Below are 18,631 nucleotides of genomic sequence, written 5' to 3'. Positions count from 1 at the left end.
AGCCCATCACACCCTCTGCCTGGAAACAGACTCAGGGTTGTCGGGGGGTGCATATTGGGAGTGAGACCAACCCTTCAGTTTGTATGGGAGCTGGGTGAGGCCTATGACTGCTGGCTTTCCTCCACTTCCCTAACAACCTGCATGACTCAGCAGAGGCAGCCATAATCCTCCTAGGTACACAACTCCAGTGACCTGGGAATCTCACACCCATCCCCTACAGCAGCCACAGAAAGACCCACCCAAGGAGAGTCTGAGCTCAGACACACCTAGCCCTGCCCCTACCTGATGGTCCTTCCCTACTCACCCTGGTAGTGGAAGACAAACGGCATTTAATCTTGGGAGTTCTAGGGCCCCACCCACCACCAATCCCTCTCCACACTGCTACAGCTGATGCTTTCTGGAAAGCACCACCTCCTGGTAGGAGGCCAACCAGCACAAAAATAGAGCATAAACCACCAAAGCTAAGGACCCTCATGGAGTCCACTGCACCCTCCCTCACCTCCACCAGAACAGGCACTGGTATCCATGGCTGAGAGACCCATAGACGGTTCACATCACAGGACTCTGTGCAGACAACTCTCAGTACCAGCCCAGAGCTGGGTAGACTTGCTGGGTGGCTAGACCCAGAAGAAAGACAACAATCACTGCAATTCAGCTCACAGGAAGCCACATCCATAGGGAAACGGAGAGAGTACTACATCAAGGGAACATTCCATGGGACAAAAGAATCTGAACAACAGCCTTCAGCACCAAACTTTCCCTCTGACAGAGCCTACCCAAATGAGTTGGAACCAGAAAACCAATCCTAGTAACATGACAAAACAAGGCTCTTCAACGCCCCCAAAAAATCACACTAGTTCACCAGCAATGGATCCAAACCAAGAAGAAATCTCTGACTTACCTGAAAAAGAATTCAGGAGGTTAGTTATTAACTAATCAGGGAGGAACAAGAGAAAGGCAAAGCCCAATTCAAAGAAATTTAAAAAAAGTTACAAGAAGTGAGGGAGAAATATTCAAGGAAATGGATAGCTTAAAGAAAAAACAATACAAGATTCAGGAAACTTTGGACACACTTTCAGAAATGCAAAATGCTCTGTCTGGAAAGTCTCAGTAATAGAATTGAACAAGTAGAAGAAAGAAATTCAGAGCTCAAAGACAAGGTCTTTGAATTAACCCAATCCAACAAAGACAAGGAGAAAAGAACAGGAAAATATGAACAAAGTCTCCAAGAAGTCTGGGATTATGTTAAACAACCAAACTTAAGAATAATCCGTGTTGCTAAGAAGACAATTCTAAAAGCTTGGAAAACATCTTCAAGGGGATAATCAAGGAAAACTTCCCCAGCCTTGCTAGAGACCTAGACATCAAATACAAGAAGCACAAAGAACACCTGGAAAACTCATTGCAAAAAGATCTTCACCTAGGCACATTGTCATTAGGTTATCCAAAGTTAAGACGAAGGAAAGAATCTTAAGAGCTGTGAGACAGAAGAACCAGGTAACCTATAAAGGAAAACTTACATGATTAACAGCAGATTTCTCAGCAGAAACTCTACAAGCTAGAAAGGATTGTTCCCTATCTTCAGCCTCCTCAAACAAAACAATTATCAGCCAAGAATTTTGTATCCAGTGAAACTAAGCATCACATATGAAGGAAAGATACAGTTGCTTTCAGACAAACAAATGCTGAGAGAATTCACCATTATCAAGCCACCACTACAAGAACTGCTAAAAGGAGTTCTAAATCTTGAAACAAATCCTGGAAACACATCAAAACAGAACTTCTTTAAAGCATAAATTGCACAGGACCTATAAAACATAAATACATGTTAAAAAGCAAAAACAAAACAAAACAAAACAAAAAAACAAAGTACACAGGCAACAAAAAGCATGGCAAATGCAATAGTACCTCACATTTCAATACTAACATTGAATATCAATGGTCTAAATTCTCCACTTAAAAGATACAGAACCACAGAATAGATAAGAACTCACTGACCAATTATCTGTTGCCTTCAGAAGACTCACCTAACACATAAGGATTCATATAAACTTAAAGTAAAGAAGTAGAAAAAGGCAATTCATGCAAATGGACACCAAAAGTGAGCAGGAGTAGCTATTTTTATATCAGATGAAACAAATTTTAAAGCAACAGAGTTAAAAGAGACAAAGAGGGACATTATATAATGGTAAAAGGCCTTGTCCAACAGGAAAATATCAGAATCTTAAACATATACACACCTAACACTGGAGCTCCCAAATTTATAAAACAATTACTAATAGACCTAAGAAATGAGATAGACAGCAACACAATAGTGGGGAACTTCAATACTCCACTGACAGGACTAGATAGGTCATCAAGACAGAAAGTCAATAAAGAACAATGGATTTAAACTATACCTTGGAACAAATGGACTAAACAGATATATACAGAACATTTCATCTAACAACTGCAGAATACACATTCTATTCAACAGCACGTGGAACTTTCTCCAAGATAGACCATATGATAGGCCATAAGACAAGCTCAATACATTTAAGAAAACTGAAATTATATCAAGCACTGTCTCAGACCACAGTGGAATAAAACTGGAAATCAGTTCCAAAAGGAACCTTCAGAAACATGCAAATACATGGAAATTAAATAACCTGCTCCTGAATGAGCATTGGGTCAAAAATGAAATCAAATGGAAATTAAAATATTCTTCGAACTGAATGACAATAATGACACAACCTATCAAAATCTCTGGGATACAGCAAAGGCGATGCTAAGAGGAAAGTTCATAGCCCTAAGTGCCTACATCAAAAAGACTGACAGTGCACAGACTGACATTCTAAGGTCACACCTCAAGGAAGTGTGTGCTAGAGCAATCAGATAACAGAAAGAAATAAAGGGCATCCAAACCAGTAAAGAGAAGTCAAACCATCACTGTTTGCTGATGATATAATTGTTTACCTTGAAAACCCTAAGAACTCCTCCACAAAGCTCCTAGAACTGATAAAAGAATTCAGCAAAGTTTCTGGATACAAGACTAATGTACACAAATCAGTAGTTCTTCTATACACCAATGGCGACCAGGCAGAGAATCAAATCAAGAACTCAACTCCTTTTACAATAGTTGCAAATAATAATAATAATAATAATAATACACTTAGGAATATACCTAATCAAGGAGTTGAAAGACCTCTACAAGGAAAACTACAAAACACTGCTAAAAGAATCATAGATGACACAAACAAATGGAAACACACCCCATGCTCATGGATGGGTAGAATCAACATTGTGAAAATGGCTATACTGCCAAAAGCAATCTACAAATTCAGTGCAATCCCCATCAAAATACCACCATCATTCTTCACAGAATTAGAAAAAACAATTCTAAAGTTCATATGAAACCAAAAAAGAGCCCGCATAGTCAAAGCAAGAGTAAGCAAAGTGAACAAATCTGGAGGCATCACACTACCTGATTTCAAACTATACTATAAGGCCATAGTCACCGAAACAGTGTAGTAGTGGTATAAAAACAGGCACATAGAAACCCGTGGAACAGAATAGAGAACCCAGAAATAAACCCAAATACTTACAAACTGATCTTCGACAAAGCGAACAAAAACATAAAGTGGGGAAATGACATCCTTTTCAACAAATGGTGCTAGGATGGCTAGCCACATATAATGAGAATGAAACTGGATCCTCATCTCTGACCTTATACAAAAATTAACCAAGATGGATTAAGGACTTAAACCTAAGACCTGAAACTATTAAAATTCTAGAAGATAACATTGGAAAACCCCTTCTAGACATTGGCTTAGGCAAGGATTTCATGACCAAGAACTCAAAAGCAAATGCAATAAAAACAAAGATAAATAGCTGGGAGCTAATTAAACTAAAGAGCTTTTGCACGGCAAAAGGTACAGTCAGCAGAGTCAACAGATAACCCACAGAGTGGGAGAAAATCTTCACAATCTATACATCTGACAAAGGACTAATATCCAGAATCTACAAGAAACTCAAACAACTCTGTAAGAAAAAAACAAACGATCCCATCAAAAAGTGGGCTAAGGACATGAATAGACAATTCACAAAAGAAGATATACAAATGGCCAACAAAAATATGAAAAAAATGTTCAACATCATTAATGATCAGGGAAATGCAAACTGAAACCACCATGCAATACCACCTTCCTCTCGCAAGAATGGCCATAATCAAACAATCAAAAAACTGTACATGTTGGCGTGGATGCGGTGAACAGGGAACACACTTCTGCGCTGCTGGTGGGAATGTAAACTAGTACAGCCACTATGGAAAACAGTGGGGAGATTCCTTAAAGAACTAAAAGTGGAACTACCATTTGATCCAGCAATACCACTACTGGGTATCTACCCAGAGGAAAAGAAGTTGTTATTCGAAAAAGATACTTGCACATGCATGTTTATAGTAGCACAATTCACAATAACAAAATCTCGGAACCAACCCAAATGCCCACCAATCAATGAGTGGATAAAGAAATTGTGTATGTATGTGTGTATATATATATATATGTGTGTGTGTGTGTGTATATATATATATATATATATACACATATGTATATACATACACCCATCAGGTAATGGGTGCACCAAAATCTCACAATTCACCACCAAAGAACTTACTCATGTAACCAAATACTACCGGTACCCCAATAATTTATGGAAATAATAAAAATAAAAGCCAACCTATTAATGTTACAAAAAAAAAAAAGAACCAAAAGGAGATCAGTTTAGCAACTGAAATGACCAACTTTTTGACAGCTGGCTGAGATGTTCGGGAAGCGGGGAATGAGGGCCTTGATGGAATTGTGGGTAGCAGTTATACCCCCAGTCAATGGAAGCTTCTCATCAGCCAGGGGAGAATGCAGTGCTCAGTCCTCGGGATCTTCTGCTTCGGGATTTTGGAGCAGGAGTCTGAGTACGGTGAGGATTGCTGAACTTTGGAGGCTGGGCTCTGCATTAACCAGTTAGCTGGGGGCTTGGCATAAATCATTTGCCCCTCTGGGTCTCAAATTCCTCAACCTGAATGGCCCCCAAAGGCCCTCCCGTCTCTGACATTCCACATGTTTTGTCTGTGAAGCTAATTTAGTATTACCTTCTCAGGGGATAGTCCACATTTGGCTGCAACTTCTGTGATACAAGATTCGGTGATCAGCCCTGCCTGAGGAAAGCCAAACCCACGAAAAGCCGTGTTGGATGGAAGGTTGGTTCTGCATGCCCAACCCCGGCAGCGGAGGTTGGGAAACTTGTAAGCATTGTCCATTTTCAGAAGTCCCATTTCTACCACCTGGAGAAATCCAGAGTTGATGTGATTAAGATCTTCTGAACCTGTTTCACCATCCTACGACCTCAGACCAAAACCAGGCCAGAAATGGCAGCTCTCTTTTCATCTAATCTAATATGCTAAAATATTCCCATGCCCCCAATTAAACACATTTTTGCTGTAAAATAATTTTTAAGTATTTGAATAATTTTTCCTTTGAGAGCATTAATTTTATTTTTGTATTTTGGAGTTAATGCATTTTTTAAGATCTCAAATACATACAAATACGTCCATTATCTGATTGATATCTGAACGTATCAAAGGCCCTGAGCACTGGGTTTATAGAATGTAATGAATATAATATCCTGGAAGACAGTGAAAACAGAAAAAAATGTTTTGGCATTGGGTCTAATGTATTTGGTTCTCAATGGGGAGCAATCCTTTCTCTGCTCCTGGGGACATTTGGCAATGTCTGGAGACATTTTTCATTGTTAACATTTTGGTTGAAACTCTTTTTTTGAGACAGTTTCACTTTTGTTGCCCAGGCTGGAGTATAATGGCCCAAACTCGGCTCACTGTAACCTCTGCCTCCGGGGTTCAAGCAATTCTCCTGCCTCAGCCTCCCAAATAGCTGGGATTACAGCTGGGTGTGCCACCACACCTGGCTAATTTTGTATTTTTAGTAGAAACAGGATTTCACCACGTGGTCAGGCTGGTCTAGAACTCCTGGCCTCAAGTGATCCACCCACCTCAGCCTCCCAAAGTGCTGGGATTACAGGCGTGAGCCACCACGCCCGGCCTGGTTGAAACATTTTTGTTTGGGGTTGGGCTGGACACGGTGGCTCACGCCTGTAATCTCAGCACTTTGGGAGGCTAAGATGGGAGGATTGCTTGAGCCTAGTAGTTTGAGATCAGCTCTGGCAACATACTGAGACCCCATCTCTACAAAATAATAATAAAAAAATTAGCTAGGCATGGCGGCATGTACCTGCAGTCCCAGCTACCTGGGAGGCTGAGGTGGGAGGATCGCTTGAGCCACTGCACTACAGCCTGGGCACAGAGTGAGTCTCTGTCTCAAAAAATAAAAATAAAAAATAGAAAGACTAGAGAGTGGTAATGCCACTGACATCTACTAAGTAGAGGCCAAAGATGGTACAATGAGCAGGATGGTCCCCACCATAAAGAGCTACACACTCCAAAATGTCAATAGGGCCAAAGGTGAGAAAGCTTGGTCTCACGTGTGCATCTGGGAAAAGAGCTCTAAGTATGGGAAGCCAGGGGGTAACACACAGATGCAACTCAGCCAGCATCTCTGGGCTCATACTTTGGGCACCAGGAAGTAACACATGGCTATCCCTGCAAGGATGGTCATTATGCCTTTATAATCAAATATTACTTAACTATTGGACATTTTCTAAGTTAAATCATTTTATGTAACACTCAGGAATGTGAACTTGCTCCTTAAAACACTTACGAATAATGATTCATCCAAGGAGGCGCCTGCATTGCTATAATGCTCCATGTCCAGGGCCAAGATTCTGCCATCATTCATGAATCCAGCCTGGGGAAGAGAACTGACATCGAATGCTGGAACAGGGGCCAAGTCTCTCTAAATTTTGTCATTTGCGAACCCTCCACACATAGGGGAAAAGCATCATGACATTGGATTTGGCAGTGATTTCTCGGATAATATATAACTAGCTCTGTGATATTAGGCAAGCTACGTAACCACTCAGACTATCTGTGAAATGGAAGTAAATAAGGCAACACATAGAAAATTATAGGCAAGTGCCTGAAACATAGCAAGTACTCTAAATATAACTAATATTACTATCGTAAATAGTATTCATATCACCTTTCCTCACACTACTCTCCATCAGAAAACATTATTTTCTCATAGTTTTAGTCACCATTATGACAATGGCTTCTGTCACTATAATCCAGTCCTTTCAACAAAGTCCTATGGTGGTGAAGGACATTTCTGCTTCAGGGTCCTGTTGTCACTTCTTCCCTCAGCATTTACACAAACAAGCTCTTCATTGTTCTTCCAGATCGGTTCCTCCTTCTAACTTGTCTCTTTCTTTTAAAACCCTCCAAGTCATGTTTGCGGTTTTATCCTTCATTGCATTTTGCCAAGATTTTCACCAATCCTGTTTTATTTTACACTGTATTGGCTCTTGGACCCATCTCTTCTACATCTTACTGTCATATCTCAGACCCCAATTACTTCATGTCTGAATGCATCAGCTGCTTCCTGCTGGTCTACCAGCTTCCATCCTCTCTCCTCCCCAGACCATCCTGTTAGCCTCCCCAAAGCACCCGTGTTTAATTACGGCACCGAGCCATTCAAAGATCCATTCAGTCTTACTCTTTCTTTTAAGATCAAGTTTAAACTTCCCACTCTGGGACTGTAGGCCCATCTCAGTCAGGTATCACCTAAACCCATCAATCTTGTTTTTTACTACCTTCCAGGAAGTGCTCTGTGTTCTAATTGCCCCTCTCCCCTTACTCTTGCCTCTATCAAACCTGCCATGTTTATTATACCTCTGTAGTTTTGCTCTTACTATTCCCACACCTGGCTTGCCTTCTTTCTGCTTTCTGCCTATGCATTCTTTTTTTTTTTTTTTTTTTGAGATGGAGTCTCACTCTGTCACCCAGGCTGGAGTGCAGTGGCGTGATCTTGGCTCACTGCAACCTCTGACTCCCAGGTTCAAGCAATTCTCCTGCCTCAGTCTCCCAAGTAGCTGGGATTACAGGCGCCTGCCACCATGCCCGGTTAATTTTTTTGTATTTTTAGTAGAGATAGGGTTTCACCATGTTGCCTAGGTTGGTCTCAAACTCCTGAGCTCGGGCAATCCACCTGCCTCAGCCTCCCAAAGTGCTAGGATTACAGGCGTGAGCCACTGTGCCTGGCTTCCATTCTTGAAGACCTATCTTTTACCTTCTCTAAGATGGTGCCTATATATACTCCAACTCATATTCATCTCTACATCTTTTAACCTGAGATTGTTATGTTTTCATAATGACTTCATATATGTCTTATTAAAAAAATCTCCTTCAGGATAAAGTTTACTGTAACAAATCTTTCTCAGCTAAATCAAATTCAAAATACAGTTTAGAGTGAGTGTGATTTGAAATGGAAACATTCATTATCTCCTAAAAAACATGTATTAGTTATGCAGTTTTGTGATGGAGACAATGCTATGCATCTAACAAATCCTATTGTCTTTCATTCTGGGCACACAGGAAGATGACAGTTCCCAGCCTCACTTACAGTTAGGTGACAGAGGTCTTGCCAATGACATCTGGATACAAGTGAGGTCCAAAACTTACAGGTCCGGTGCCTAAAACCTAAAACACCTACCAGGTGACACTCCATGCTCTCTTCTCTCTCTCTTCCCTGTCTGCTGCCCTCGGCAAAAGATCCCCTTGAAGACTCAGAGTTTGTAGGGCAGTGATACCCAATAAAACTTTCTGTGATGATGGCAATGTTCTGCGTCTGCACTGTCCAGTATGGCAGACACTAACCACATGTGGTTACTGAGCACTTGGAATATAGCTAATACAACTATGGAGCTAACTTTCTCATTGTATTTAATTTGGGTAATTTAAATTTAAATAGCCATATGCTCCTAGTGACCACTATATTGGATGATGCAGTCCAAGGGCACAGTGGCACCAATAAATGGAAACAGCTCCAGTCCCTGAATGATTTTAGAAAGCAGAATCCTCCCCTTTCCCCCCTCAATGATTATATTGAGCTGTTACTTGAGCAAGAAATGACATAGTGAAAGTTTAAGAGCTTTTAAGTTGTTTCTTAGAGCAGTTAGCCCACTCTGACAAGTAAAATTTTTCTTATAAAGCAAAAGAATCACTATTTTCTACTATAAATTTTTTTCTATGAATTTCTGGAACCCCATTTTACAAAAATATCCTTGATATATTGAAGAATGAGGTACCCATTTACAAATAATTGCAATTTCACATAACACAACTGTTATGAGAATTATTCTACTTTTACCTCTTTTATATGGGAATAAGTATGGTAATCAGATGTACTTCAATGGCATACACACTCACGTTTTCTAGTTATTTGCTCTGTACAGCCAATACCAGCTAGCACTAAGTGTTTTATTTCTGAAACTGACATCTTTGAGCTAAGCAGAAAAGCCTCATTGAACCAGCTAGTAATTAAAAGTCAGTGCAACGAATAGAAAGTTAAATAGATGCTCTGTTTGTTGATTTGCTCATTGTTACCCCCAACTAGAGAGTAGCCAAAGGCTGCCCTGTGCACTGATAGGATGTTATATCTACAACATAAATCCTTCCTCCACACCTTCTTGTACTCACTTTGTACTTTCCAAGGTAAGGATGGCGGCCTCCAGTTATTAACATGTCTTCTCCTCGTTCCAGAGCACAGCGAACTGCACGGCCATGTCTAAAACAGAAAAAAAGCAAGTGAGGCAAACTCTCTTACCTAGTAGGCATTCTCTGGGGTTTATATAACTCCTAGCAAGAGCCTGAGTGGAGCCTACATGCATCACAGAACAACACAACTATTTCGCATGCCTATCCTCTGCTGATCTTAGGCATACACAGTGGGCTTTCCTCCCGTTAGGTCAGGCAATAATACCAGGCATTTGCAACTTGTGGGACGGAGGCTTTTGGGTGCCAGGGGCTCCAGGGCATTGCTTTGGGGGCATTTCGCATTGTAATAACAACCTTTATTATAGGCAAATGGTCCCAAGGTCTTATTTTAGACGGGCCACAAATGGAAGAATGCAGGTCTAACTACCAAGTGCTCCCTGATAGGAGAGACCTGGAATCAAGGTCTTTTTGCTTCCTGGGATGGAGGAACTGACCCATATTACTCAGCAAACGAATTAAGCCTTCTAGGTGTGCCTTATCCAGAGACAATTTTCCATGAGAATGTTTTGAGATCCTCAAAGGAAAATGGCGATATAAATGAATGTAAGCATAACAAAAGCGAAGTCTCTATTTAAATCAATAAAATATACATATACACACATATACATATATACACATACATATATGTACATATATGTACATATATGTGTGTATATGGGACCCCATTTTACAAAAATATCTTTGATATATTGAAGAATGTACATATATACCCAAAAACATCCACATATGTTTATATGTATATAAACACATATGTGTGAATATGTATATGTGTGTATGTATATATAGGTACATGGTTCAAAAAGTCATATATATGACCTCTACATATATAGCTCAATCCAACAGGTGCTGAGGACAAGTAACTCCCACCCATTCAGGACCTGTTTTCTGCCCATTTTCTAGGTATTATAATATTTTTTTTCTGTGGCTTTTATTATTTTCAGTAATTGATTCTTATTTTGGTTTCCATAGGACAATATAAGACAAGTAAGTGTAATAAGCTGGCAGCTTGTTTGTGTGTTTGTATAGTATATGTGATACTAAATAATCTTGGCCCAGTTTGTCCCTCATTGATTCGAACAGTGAGAACTTTCAGTGTGACTTCATTTTATTTTTAGCAGATTTTCTCCACTTAACTTGTTTAGCAGAATTTCTCCACTTACTTGTTTGCGGCAAATGCGGTGACAGCTGCAATGATTCCAGTTTTTAACACCTTCCCTCCAAACGCTCCACCAACACGCCTTACATGGCACATGACCTTGTTAGCTGGGAGCTTCAAGGTCGAGGCAACAATGTCCTGTGAACAATAATAGTTCTGATTAATCTGATCCATCTTCAGCAAGGACTTAATTGTGACTGTCATTGCCACATCTATGATCTTAACAAAAAAAAACTGTCCCCTGAAATGGGAGTGTGAGTGTGACAGTCACTAGACGTTTTGATTCTTTAATGTTGCACATGATACCCATACCGTGTGGTTATGCTAAATAATGGGATGATGTCCAACAACCCTGGCACACAGCCCCAACTGATCTCAGCAATACTTGGCTATAATGACACTGCCAAAACTAATTAGTAGTGTTTTCATTACCAGTGAGATATTTTTGTGCTCATACTTTTTTGTACTTTCCCCATGAAAATCCCTAAAGTATTCTATTCACACTAATCCCTAGGCATACGTTTCTTGAAGCCGTGAGATTTTGCAATCTTCTAAGCCTCACTCAGCATGGGTCTTTCCCCTGCATTCTATTGTCTCTACTGGAAAATAAGCACTTCTCAGCCAGGTGTGGTGGCTCATTCCTGTAATCCCAGCACTTTGGGAGTCCAAGGCAGGTGGATCACCTGAGGTCAGGAGTTCGAGACCAGCCTGGCCAACATGATGAAACCCCATCTCTACCAAAAATACAAAAAGTAGCCAGGCATGGTGGTGCGTGCCTATAATTCCAGCTACTCAGGAGGCTGAAGCAGGAGAATCGCTTGAACCTGAAAGGCAGAGGTTGCAGTGAGCTGAGATTGCAACACTGCACTCCAGCCTGGGTGACTGAGCGAGACTCTGTCTCAAAAAAAAAAAAAAAAAAAAAACACTTCTCACTCCTTGCTTGGATTGCTGCTGAAGTTGACCAGTTCGTCTTTCTTGGATGCAGATTTCACTCTTTTCTGCCATCTTAATGATTAGGGGTCATTTAGTCTTCACAATTGATTCTTACAGATGGGAAGCCTGAGACGGATGAGGTTATGGACCCAATATCCCATGGGGAGTGAAGAGCAAAGCAGGCCTGAAATGGAGTTCCTCTGACCCTCCTTAGGATCCTGCCTTTTACGAGGCCTCACTCTCCATAGTCTCACATTCCTACTCCTCTGCTAAGAGCACTGGCTCCTTATGATCAGAATCAAGAGCCCCCCCCTGCCTCATTTCCCTTACTCTCACCCTGATGCTTAAACCTTGCTTCCTAAAGGCACCCCTCCATTCCAGCTGGGGCGGTCATTGTGCTATTCCACCTTCCTTCCATGCATGCTGTCTGAGGTACAGGACACAGGCAACAAATGTTTACAGAAGAGGTGAGAAAATAAATGAATGGGTGTCATTTGATCTTGCTGTGGAATTGCCTGGAAGTGACCTCGCTTGTCTTACCATCTAGACAAACCTCACTCTCACTCTGAATCCAAACTTAAGGCTTCTTTGTGGGACTTCCTGGATGATTCCAGCCCTCAGCAAACTCTCCTTTTTCCTAATTTCTCCACTCATGTAAATTTTGCCTTTGCTGATTTAGCACCTGGTTGCATCCTTTTCAATATTGTTTCTTAACTGTTTCATGTGAGTTAGGCACCATAGGCTTTGGAGAGCAGGTCTTCCTCTTTCTTCTCTTGTGTTCTTAACAGTGGTGCCAAGAGCTGAGCAAGAGACCTGCTGATTCCATAACTGGTTTTAAAGCTACAATCCACAAACAAAAGGCTCCCACTTTAATAACACTCTTTTAAAAGTACTGAACTCATATGGCTATTAATACCCAAATCAATATGGCTATTAATACTCAATATTTCTTCAGTCCCTGAAGAAATAACATTTTTTGTTTTGTTTTGTTTGTTTTGTGTTAGAGACAGGGTCTCACTCTATCTTCCGGGCTGGAGAGCAGTGGTGTGATCATAGCTCACTGAAGCCTTGAGCTCCTGGGTTCAAGCAATCCCCCCACCTCAACTTCCCAAATATACTTTCACCTCTAATTGCTCTTGATGTATTTCACTGACCAGAAATCATTTAGCCATGTCCTCTCCACAATGGCCCCATGTTACCTGTATATATTTGGGAAACTGTGTAGACACATAGACATCCATTTCTTGATCCTCTCCCTTGGGAACAACAAGCATGCTTTGGGTTTCCATATAAAAATGTTCTTGACCTCCCATATGTATTTCACCTGTTACAGGAAAATACATAAAAGTCAAGGAAGCAGTCAGAAGAAACAGGTAGTGTCCCCCAGGTGTTATCCCATTATGCAGAAATTCCACTGACAGCGCTTCTGCTGGGGCAGCAGGCTACACAGTGAAGTGTAACAAACAACAATGTTTAGCTTTCAGTCTACTTGCAGGTTTGAAGTAAAGTTCTATAGGAGAATCTTTTGTGTCTGCCAATATCTAGGTCACAGAGTCCTAGGGAAAGGTGTATGACTTTCTAGAGCCAAAAGCAGAGGGGTCTTGATTCAGTAGGTCGTAAGGAGCCAGTGCTGTTAGCAGAGAAGTAGGAATGTGAGAATGTGGAGGCTTCCAGCTCTAGGACAAGCAGGAGTAGATGTACTCTTCCCTGTCCCTCTTGTTAAGTACAGATAACAACCCTGAGCATTATTTATAAAACAAATATAAGAAGACTCTGAAAGGTGGAGAGAAGGCAGACCAGCTAGGGACTTCAGGACCTAAGGAAAGACACAGCAGTGAGTTCAGTGGGTTTTGTTGTTGTTTGCCTCAGATATCCCAGACTTTGTTCCGGAGGAGCCAGCAATCTAAAAACTCCAACAGACAAAGAAATTAAAAAAAAAAATCCTCAAGAAAAGCCCACTCTCCCTAGCCAAAGGACCAGAAAAGGGGAAGACTAGAAAGACAAAAAAATTTAGACAATAAGCACTCTACTCCAGGCAAACACTATGGAAAAAAACTGCAGCCCCATCCCTACTGTGAAGGTTGAGTAGGAAATCTATAGTTCCACTCTCATCAGGCTGCAATGAGGTGTCCCAGCCTCTCTATTGGGGTGCTGTCAGTGGATGCCACATGGGGAACCTGGACTTACAACCCCCACCTAGCAGTAACAAGGCATCACCCCCTTCTTCTCCATCAGCAAAAGGTTAAAGTAATCTAGTGAAACAGAATATTCTAATAAAATAGAAGATTCAAATAAGATCTAAAGTCTCATTACATAATATCTAAAATGTCTAGGATACAATCAAATATCATTCATACCAGGAAACAAGAAAATCCCAACTTCAATGAGAAAAGACAATCAACAGATGCCAACACTGAGATGACACAGATGTTGGAATTATCTGACAAGGATTTTAAAACAGGTGTAATAAAAATGCTTTAATGAGCAATTACACAAACACATGAAACAAATGAAAAAATAGAAACCTCACCAAAGAAATAGAAAGTATAAAAAGAAAAAACAAATAGACATTTTAGAATTAAGAAATACAGTAAAAATTTAAAAAGTTCAAGGGATGGACTCAGCGACAGAATAGGGAGAACAGAGGAAATGATTAATGTACAAAAATATAGAACAATAGAAATTGGCCAGTCTGAAACGCAGAAAAAAATAGACTGGAAAAAAAATGAACAGCACCTCAGGAACCCATTGGCTATAACAAAAGATCTAACATGCGTGCCGTTGAAGTAAACTATTTGAAAAATAATGGCTAAAAATATCCCCAAATTTGCAAAAGACACAAATCTACAGATTCAAGAAGCTGAGTGATCCCAAATAGAATAAATTCAAAGAAATACACTCCAAGATACATTATAGTCAAACTTCAGAAAACTAAGGACAAAAGCACCATGTTGAAAGCTATCAGAAAGAAACACTACTTCCTCTATAGGAGAAAAGTACTTTCGTGGTGAAACGCTGTCCCTACTAAAAATAGCAAAATTAGCCAGGCATGCTGGTGGGTTCCTGTAAACCCAGCTACTCAGGAGGCTGAGACAGGAGAGTAGATTGAACCTGGGAGGCAGAGGTTGCAGTGAGCTGATATTGCACCACTGCACTCCAGCCTGGGAGACAGAGTGAGACTCCATCTCAAAAAAAAGAAAGAAAAATAAAAGCACTTTTAAAGACAGCAGATTTCTCTTCAGGAACAATGGAGGACAGAAGAAGTGGTAAAAAATTTTCTAGTGTGAAAATACCTGTCAACTCAGAGTTCTATATCCAGCAAAAATATCTTTCAACAATGAAAGGGAAATCAAGACATTTTCAGATGAAGGAAAACTAAGAGTTTGTTTTAAACGGATTTACCCTGAAATAATGGCTGAGGAAGTTTTTAAAACAGACAGAAAATGATTTTTTTAAATGAAGAAATCTTAAAATATCAGGGAGGAAGAAAGAACAACAGAAATAATAAAAATACTAGTAAATACAATAGACTTTCTTTCTCCTCTTGGGTTTCCTAAATTGTGTCTGAAGCAAAATTATAACATTGCTTCATGTGATTATCAATGTATGTAGAATAAATAAATAGAATTATCAATTATATTATAAAAAGGAGAGGGATGTAAAGGGAGGTAAAGCTTCTACACTTGACTTGAACTTGTAAAATGTTGAAACCAGACTGTGATATTTTATATATGTAAATATTTTATATGTATATAAATTTTATTTTATATATATGTATGCGTATATGTGTGTATGTAAACTAGAGCTACCACTGAAAAAAATTGTACAAGGAGATATACTAAAAAATACTATAGATTAATCAAAATGAAATTCTAAGCAAATATTCAGGCAACCCACAGGAAGGTGGGGAAAAGAATAAAAAGCAGAGGGAACAAACAGAATACAATTATTACTGGCAGTCATGTTAATGGAAGGCAGAACTTTTAAAAATTAAAAATTTACTCGGTAATAGTGATTTACAAATTGTTTGAGGATTCCCAATGAGATGATTTATATTGCAATACGGACTTCCTAACTTATCGAAAATCTGAGTTTAAAAAAAGAGCACAGAAAAATGAATAGATTCTGCTTCACTTATAAAAATATAAACATTAAAATTCCACAAGCTCAGATCTTAACTTCAATTTAAGCTTTTATCAAATAGTCTAAAGATCCATGTCATTGTCACTGGCTCAAATTCAAGCTTGCAGTATTATTGATTCTGCCTATCCACTTAGAATTTATTTTGTTAAGTATTCATTTTATTTAAAATATATAGAGCTAAAAAAATTAGAGCTGTTCCTGTTTAAATCTGTAAAGAAGGCAAAGTTTTAGAAACCTGTTATATTGCACTGCCTACCCCTCAGCCCCCACCCATAATGCCCCCTCTTCACCTTAGGGTATTGCTCTCAACTCTCTAGGTTGGAAACCAATTTGATCAACTAATCCCTGAGATAAAATGTTATCCCAGTATGGGTTTAGGAGTGATTCCTCCAGGCATATTTACATTTTAATAAGAGGCCCTTAAAGTCCCAAATCTACTAAGATGTGAATGTGTCTATCTGTACCATGCCCAGCAGGATAGGTTGTGGGGAAAATCATCTCAGTTTCAGGGCTCCCTGGGTCTCTTGCAAATCCTTCTATACAGATTGTTCTCTGTGCTCTCCAGTATAAAGCACATCCCAGCTAACAGAATTTTAATGAGATAAATGAGAAGCAGGATAATGTAGAGGAAAGAATACTAACTTTGGAATTGGGAAAACTCTTAGATTTGATCCTGGTCAATCAGGTAGCCTCTCTAGCCTCAGCTGGCTCATTTGAAAATGGTAATCTTTAGCATCCTCTGGTGCTATGACACTGGGATTAGATAGAGTTGAAATATATCTTCGCAGCAGATAAGTGCAAACAATAATAGTACTCCCTCCAAGAATGCATTCTAAGACCTGATATAATGCTCCACATATTTTATCTTTTAAATATTTTTTTTCTTGGAACACTTACCTTCTTTTTTTCCTTTAACTTTTAAGTTCTGGGGTACATGTGCAGGATGTGCAGGTTTGCTTCATAGGTAAACGTATGCTATGGTGGTTTACTGCACAGATGAACCCATCACTTAGGTATTAAACCTAGCATGCATTAGCTATTCTTCCTGATGCTCTCCCTCCCCTTACGCCCACTCCTACAGGCCCCAGTGTGGGACACTTATTTTCTTAGAAGACAGATAAAGTGTTGCTATGATAATTAATTCCAATTATCTCACATTGAAATATCATGAGATACTATGAGAAACTCATAATCCAAATGATGATAGCAGATAAAGGAAAAACTAGACTCAAACTCGTGAGTCAAGAGGATGAAAATTGGTTTTCTTTTGCCTTCCCTTGTCTTTCCCTTCCCTTGTCTTTCTTTTTCTTTTTTTCCTTTCCTTTCCTTTCCTTTCCTTTCCTTTCCTTTCCTTTCCTTTCCTTTCCTTTCTTCCTTCTATCCATCCATCCATCCATCCATCTTTTTTTTTTTTTGACAGTCTCACTGTCGCTCAGGCTGGAGTGCAGTGGCCTGATGTCATCTCACTGCAATCTCCGCCTACCGGGTTCAAGCCATTCTGGTGCCTCAGCCTTCCGAGTAGCTGGGATTACAGGTGTTTGCCACCACACCTGGCTAATTTTTGTATTTTTATTGGAGACAGGGTTTTGCCATATTGCCCAGGCTGGACTCAAACTCCTGGCCTCAAGCTATCTGCCTGCTTCAGCCTCACAAAATTCTGGGATTACAGGCGTGAGCCACTGCGCCGGCTTCCTTTTTTTTTTTTTTAAATAGAAGGAGTCTTGCTACGTTGACCGGGCTGGTCTCAGACTCCTGGCCTCAAGCAATCCGCCTGCTTCAGCCTCACAAACTGCTGGGATTACAGGCATGAGCCACCACGCCCGGCTTCCTTTTTTTTTTTTTTTTTTTTTAATAGAAGGTGTCTTGCTACGTTGACCAGGTTGGTCTCAAACTCCTGGCCTCAAATGTCCTGCCTTGGCCTCCCAAAGTGCTGGGATTATAGGCGTGAGCTACTGCAGTTGGCGTTTATACTGAAAAGTAGTATAAATGTCCTTTTTAATATTCCCGTATCATTTTTATACTTATCAATGGGGTATGCAGCAATAACAAAAATTCAAGTAAGAGGCAGACTAAATCAATCACCTAATTGAATTAGATAATGAAAGAAGATGTCAAGGAAAAATACAACAATGGAATTTTGCACAAATACTCATTATGTCAAGAAATAAACATGAGACGAGGAACCCCCCTAACTATTGATATTTCCAACATGCTCATACCAGGAACGCTCTGTGATAGAAATGTACCCTCCTTTTCTCTTCATTCCCATAAATAAAACTCACCTTTCCAGTGTTTTTCACATTTTACTAGCCCTAAGAATTACCTGTAAAACTTGTTAAGACCAATTCCTGGGCTGTTTTGGGTACTCTACAATTCTAAAAAAGGACACAGGAATCTCTAGGTCTCATAAATATCCTCAGTGATTCCTATAAGGAGAAAATCTTGGAAACACTGGGTTTGATAAATGAACACCTGCCAACGTATCTCACTAATAGACAATATTCTCAGGAGAACAACAAAATCATCTAAATCTAATAATCATTGCTCACAGTTATTGATTTGTTACTATATGCCAAGAACACATGATTATCTCTTATAATCTTTATAATTCACATTTGAAATTGTTTTTACTTTATCTACGTAATATTAAAACAGGGAGACTGAGCCCTGAGAAGTGC

General features: G+C 39.8%; 1 protein-coding gene across 2 annotated transcripts in view; it reads right to left on the bottom strand.

Moving 5' to 3' along the window:
• Positions 1-18,631, bottom strand: part of LOC129488250 (aldehyde oxidase) — an 84,311-nt gene that overhangs the window by 22,454 nt on the left and 43,226 nt on the right. Inside the window, exons 21-25 of one of the 2 annotated variants that reach the window (XM_055290143.2) lie at positions 13,010-13,134; positions 10,882-11,015; positions 9,644-9,731; positions 6,768-6,854; positions 5,126-5,317 (exon numbers count right to left, since the gene is read on the bottom strand). In XM_055290143.2, the coding sequence (XP_055146118.1) occupies positions 5,126-5,317; positions 6,768-6,854; positions 9,644-9,731; positions 10,882-11,015; positions 13,010-13,134 (626 nt within the window). The remainder of the gene's footprint in view (positions 1-5,125; positions 5,318-6,767; positions 6,855-9,643; positions 9,732-10,881; positions 11,016-13,009; positions 13,135-18,631) is intronic. The other variant, XM_063644886.1, reaches the window with a different exon arrangement.

This window comes from Symphalangus syndactylus, chromosome 8, assembly GCF_028878055.3.
Source record: "Symphalangus syndactylus isolate Jambi chromosome 8, NHGRI_mSymSyn1-v2.1_pri, whole genome shotgun sequence".
In the NCBI taxonomy this organism is placed as follows: Eukaryota; Metazoa; Chordata; class Mammalia; order Primates; family Hylobatidae; genus Symphalangus; species Symphalangus syndactylus.
This window is presented reverse-complemented; position numbering and strand designations above follow the sequence as displayed.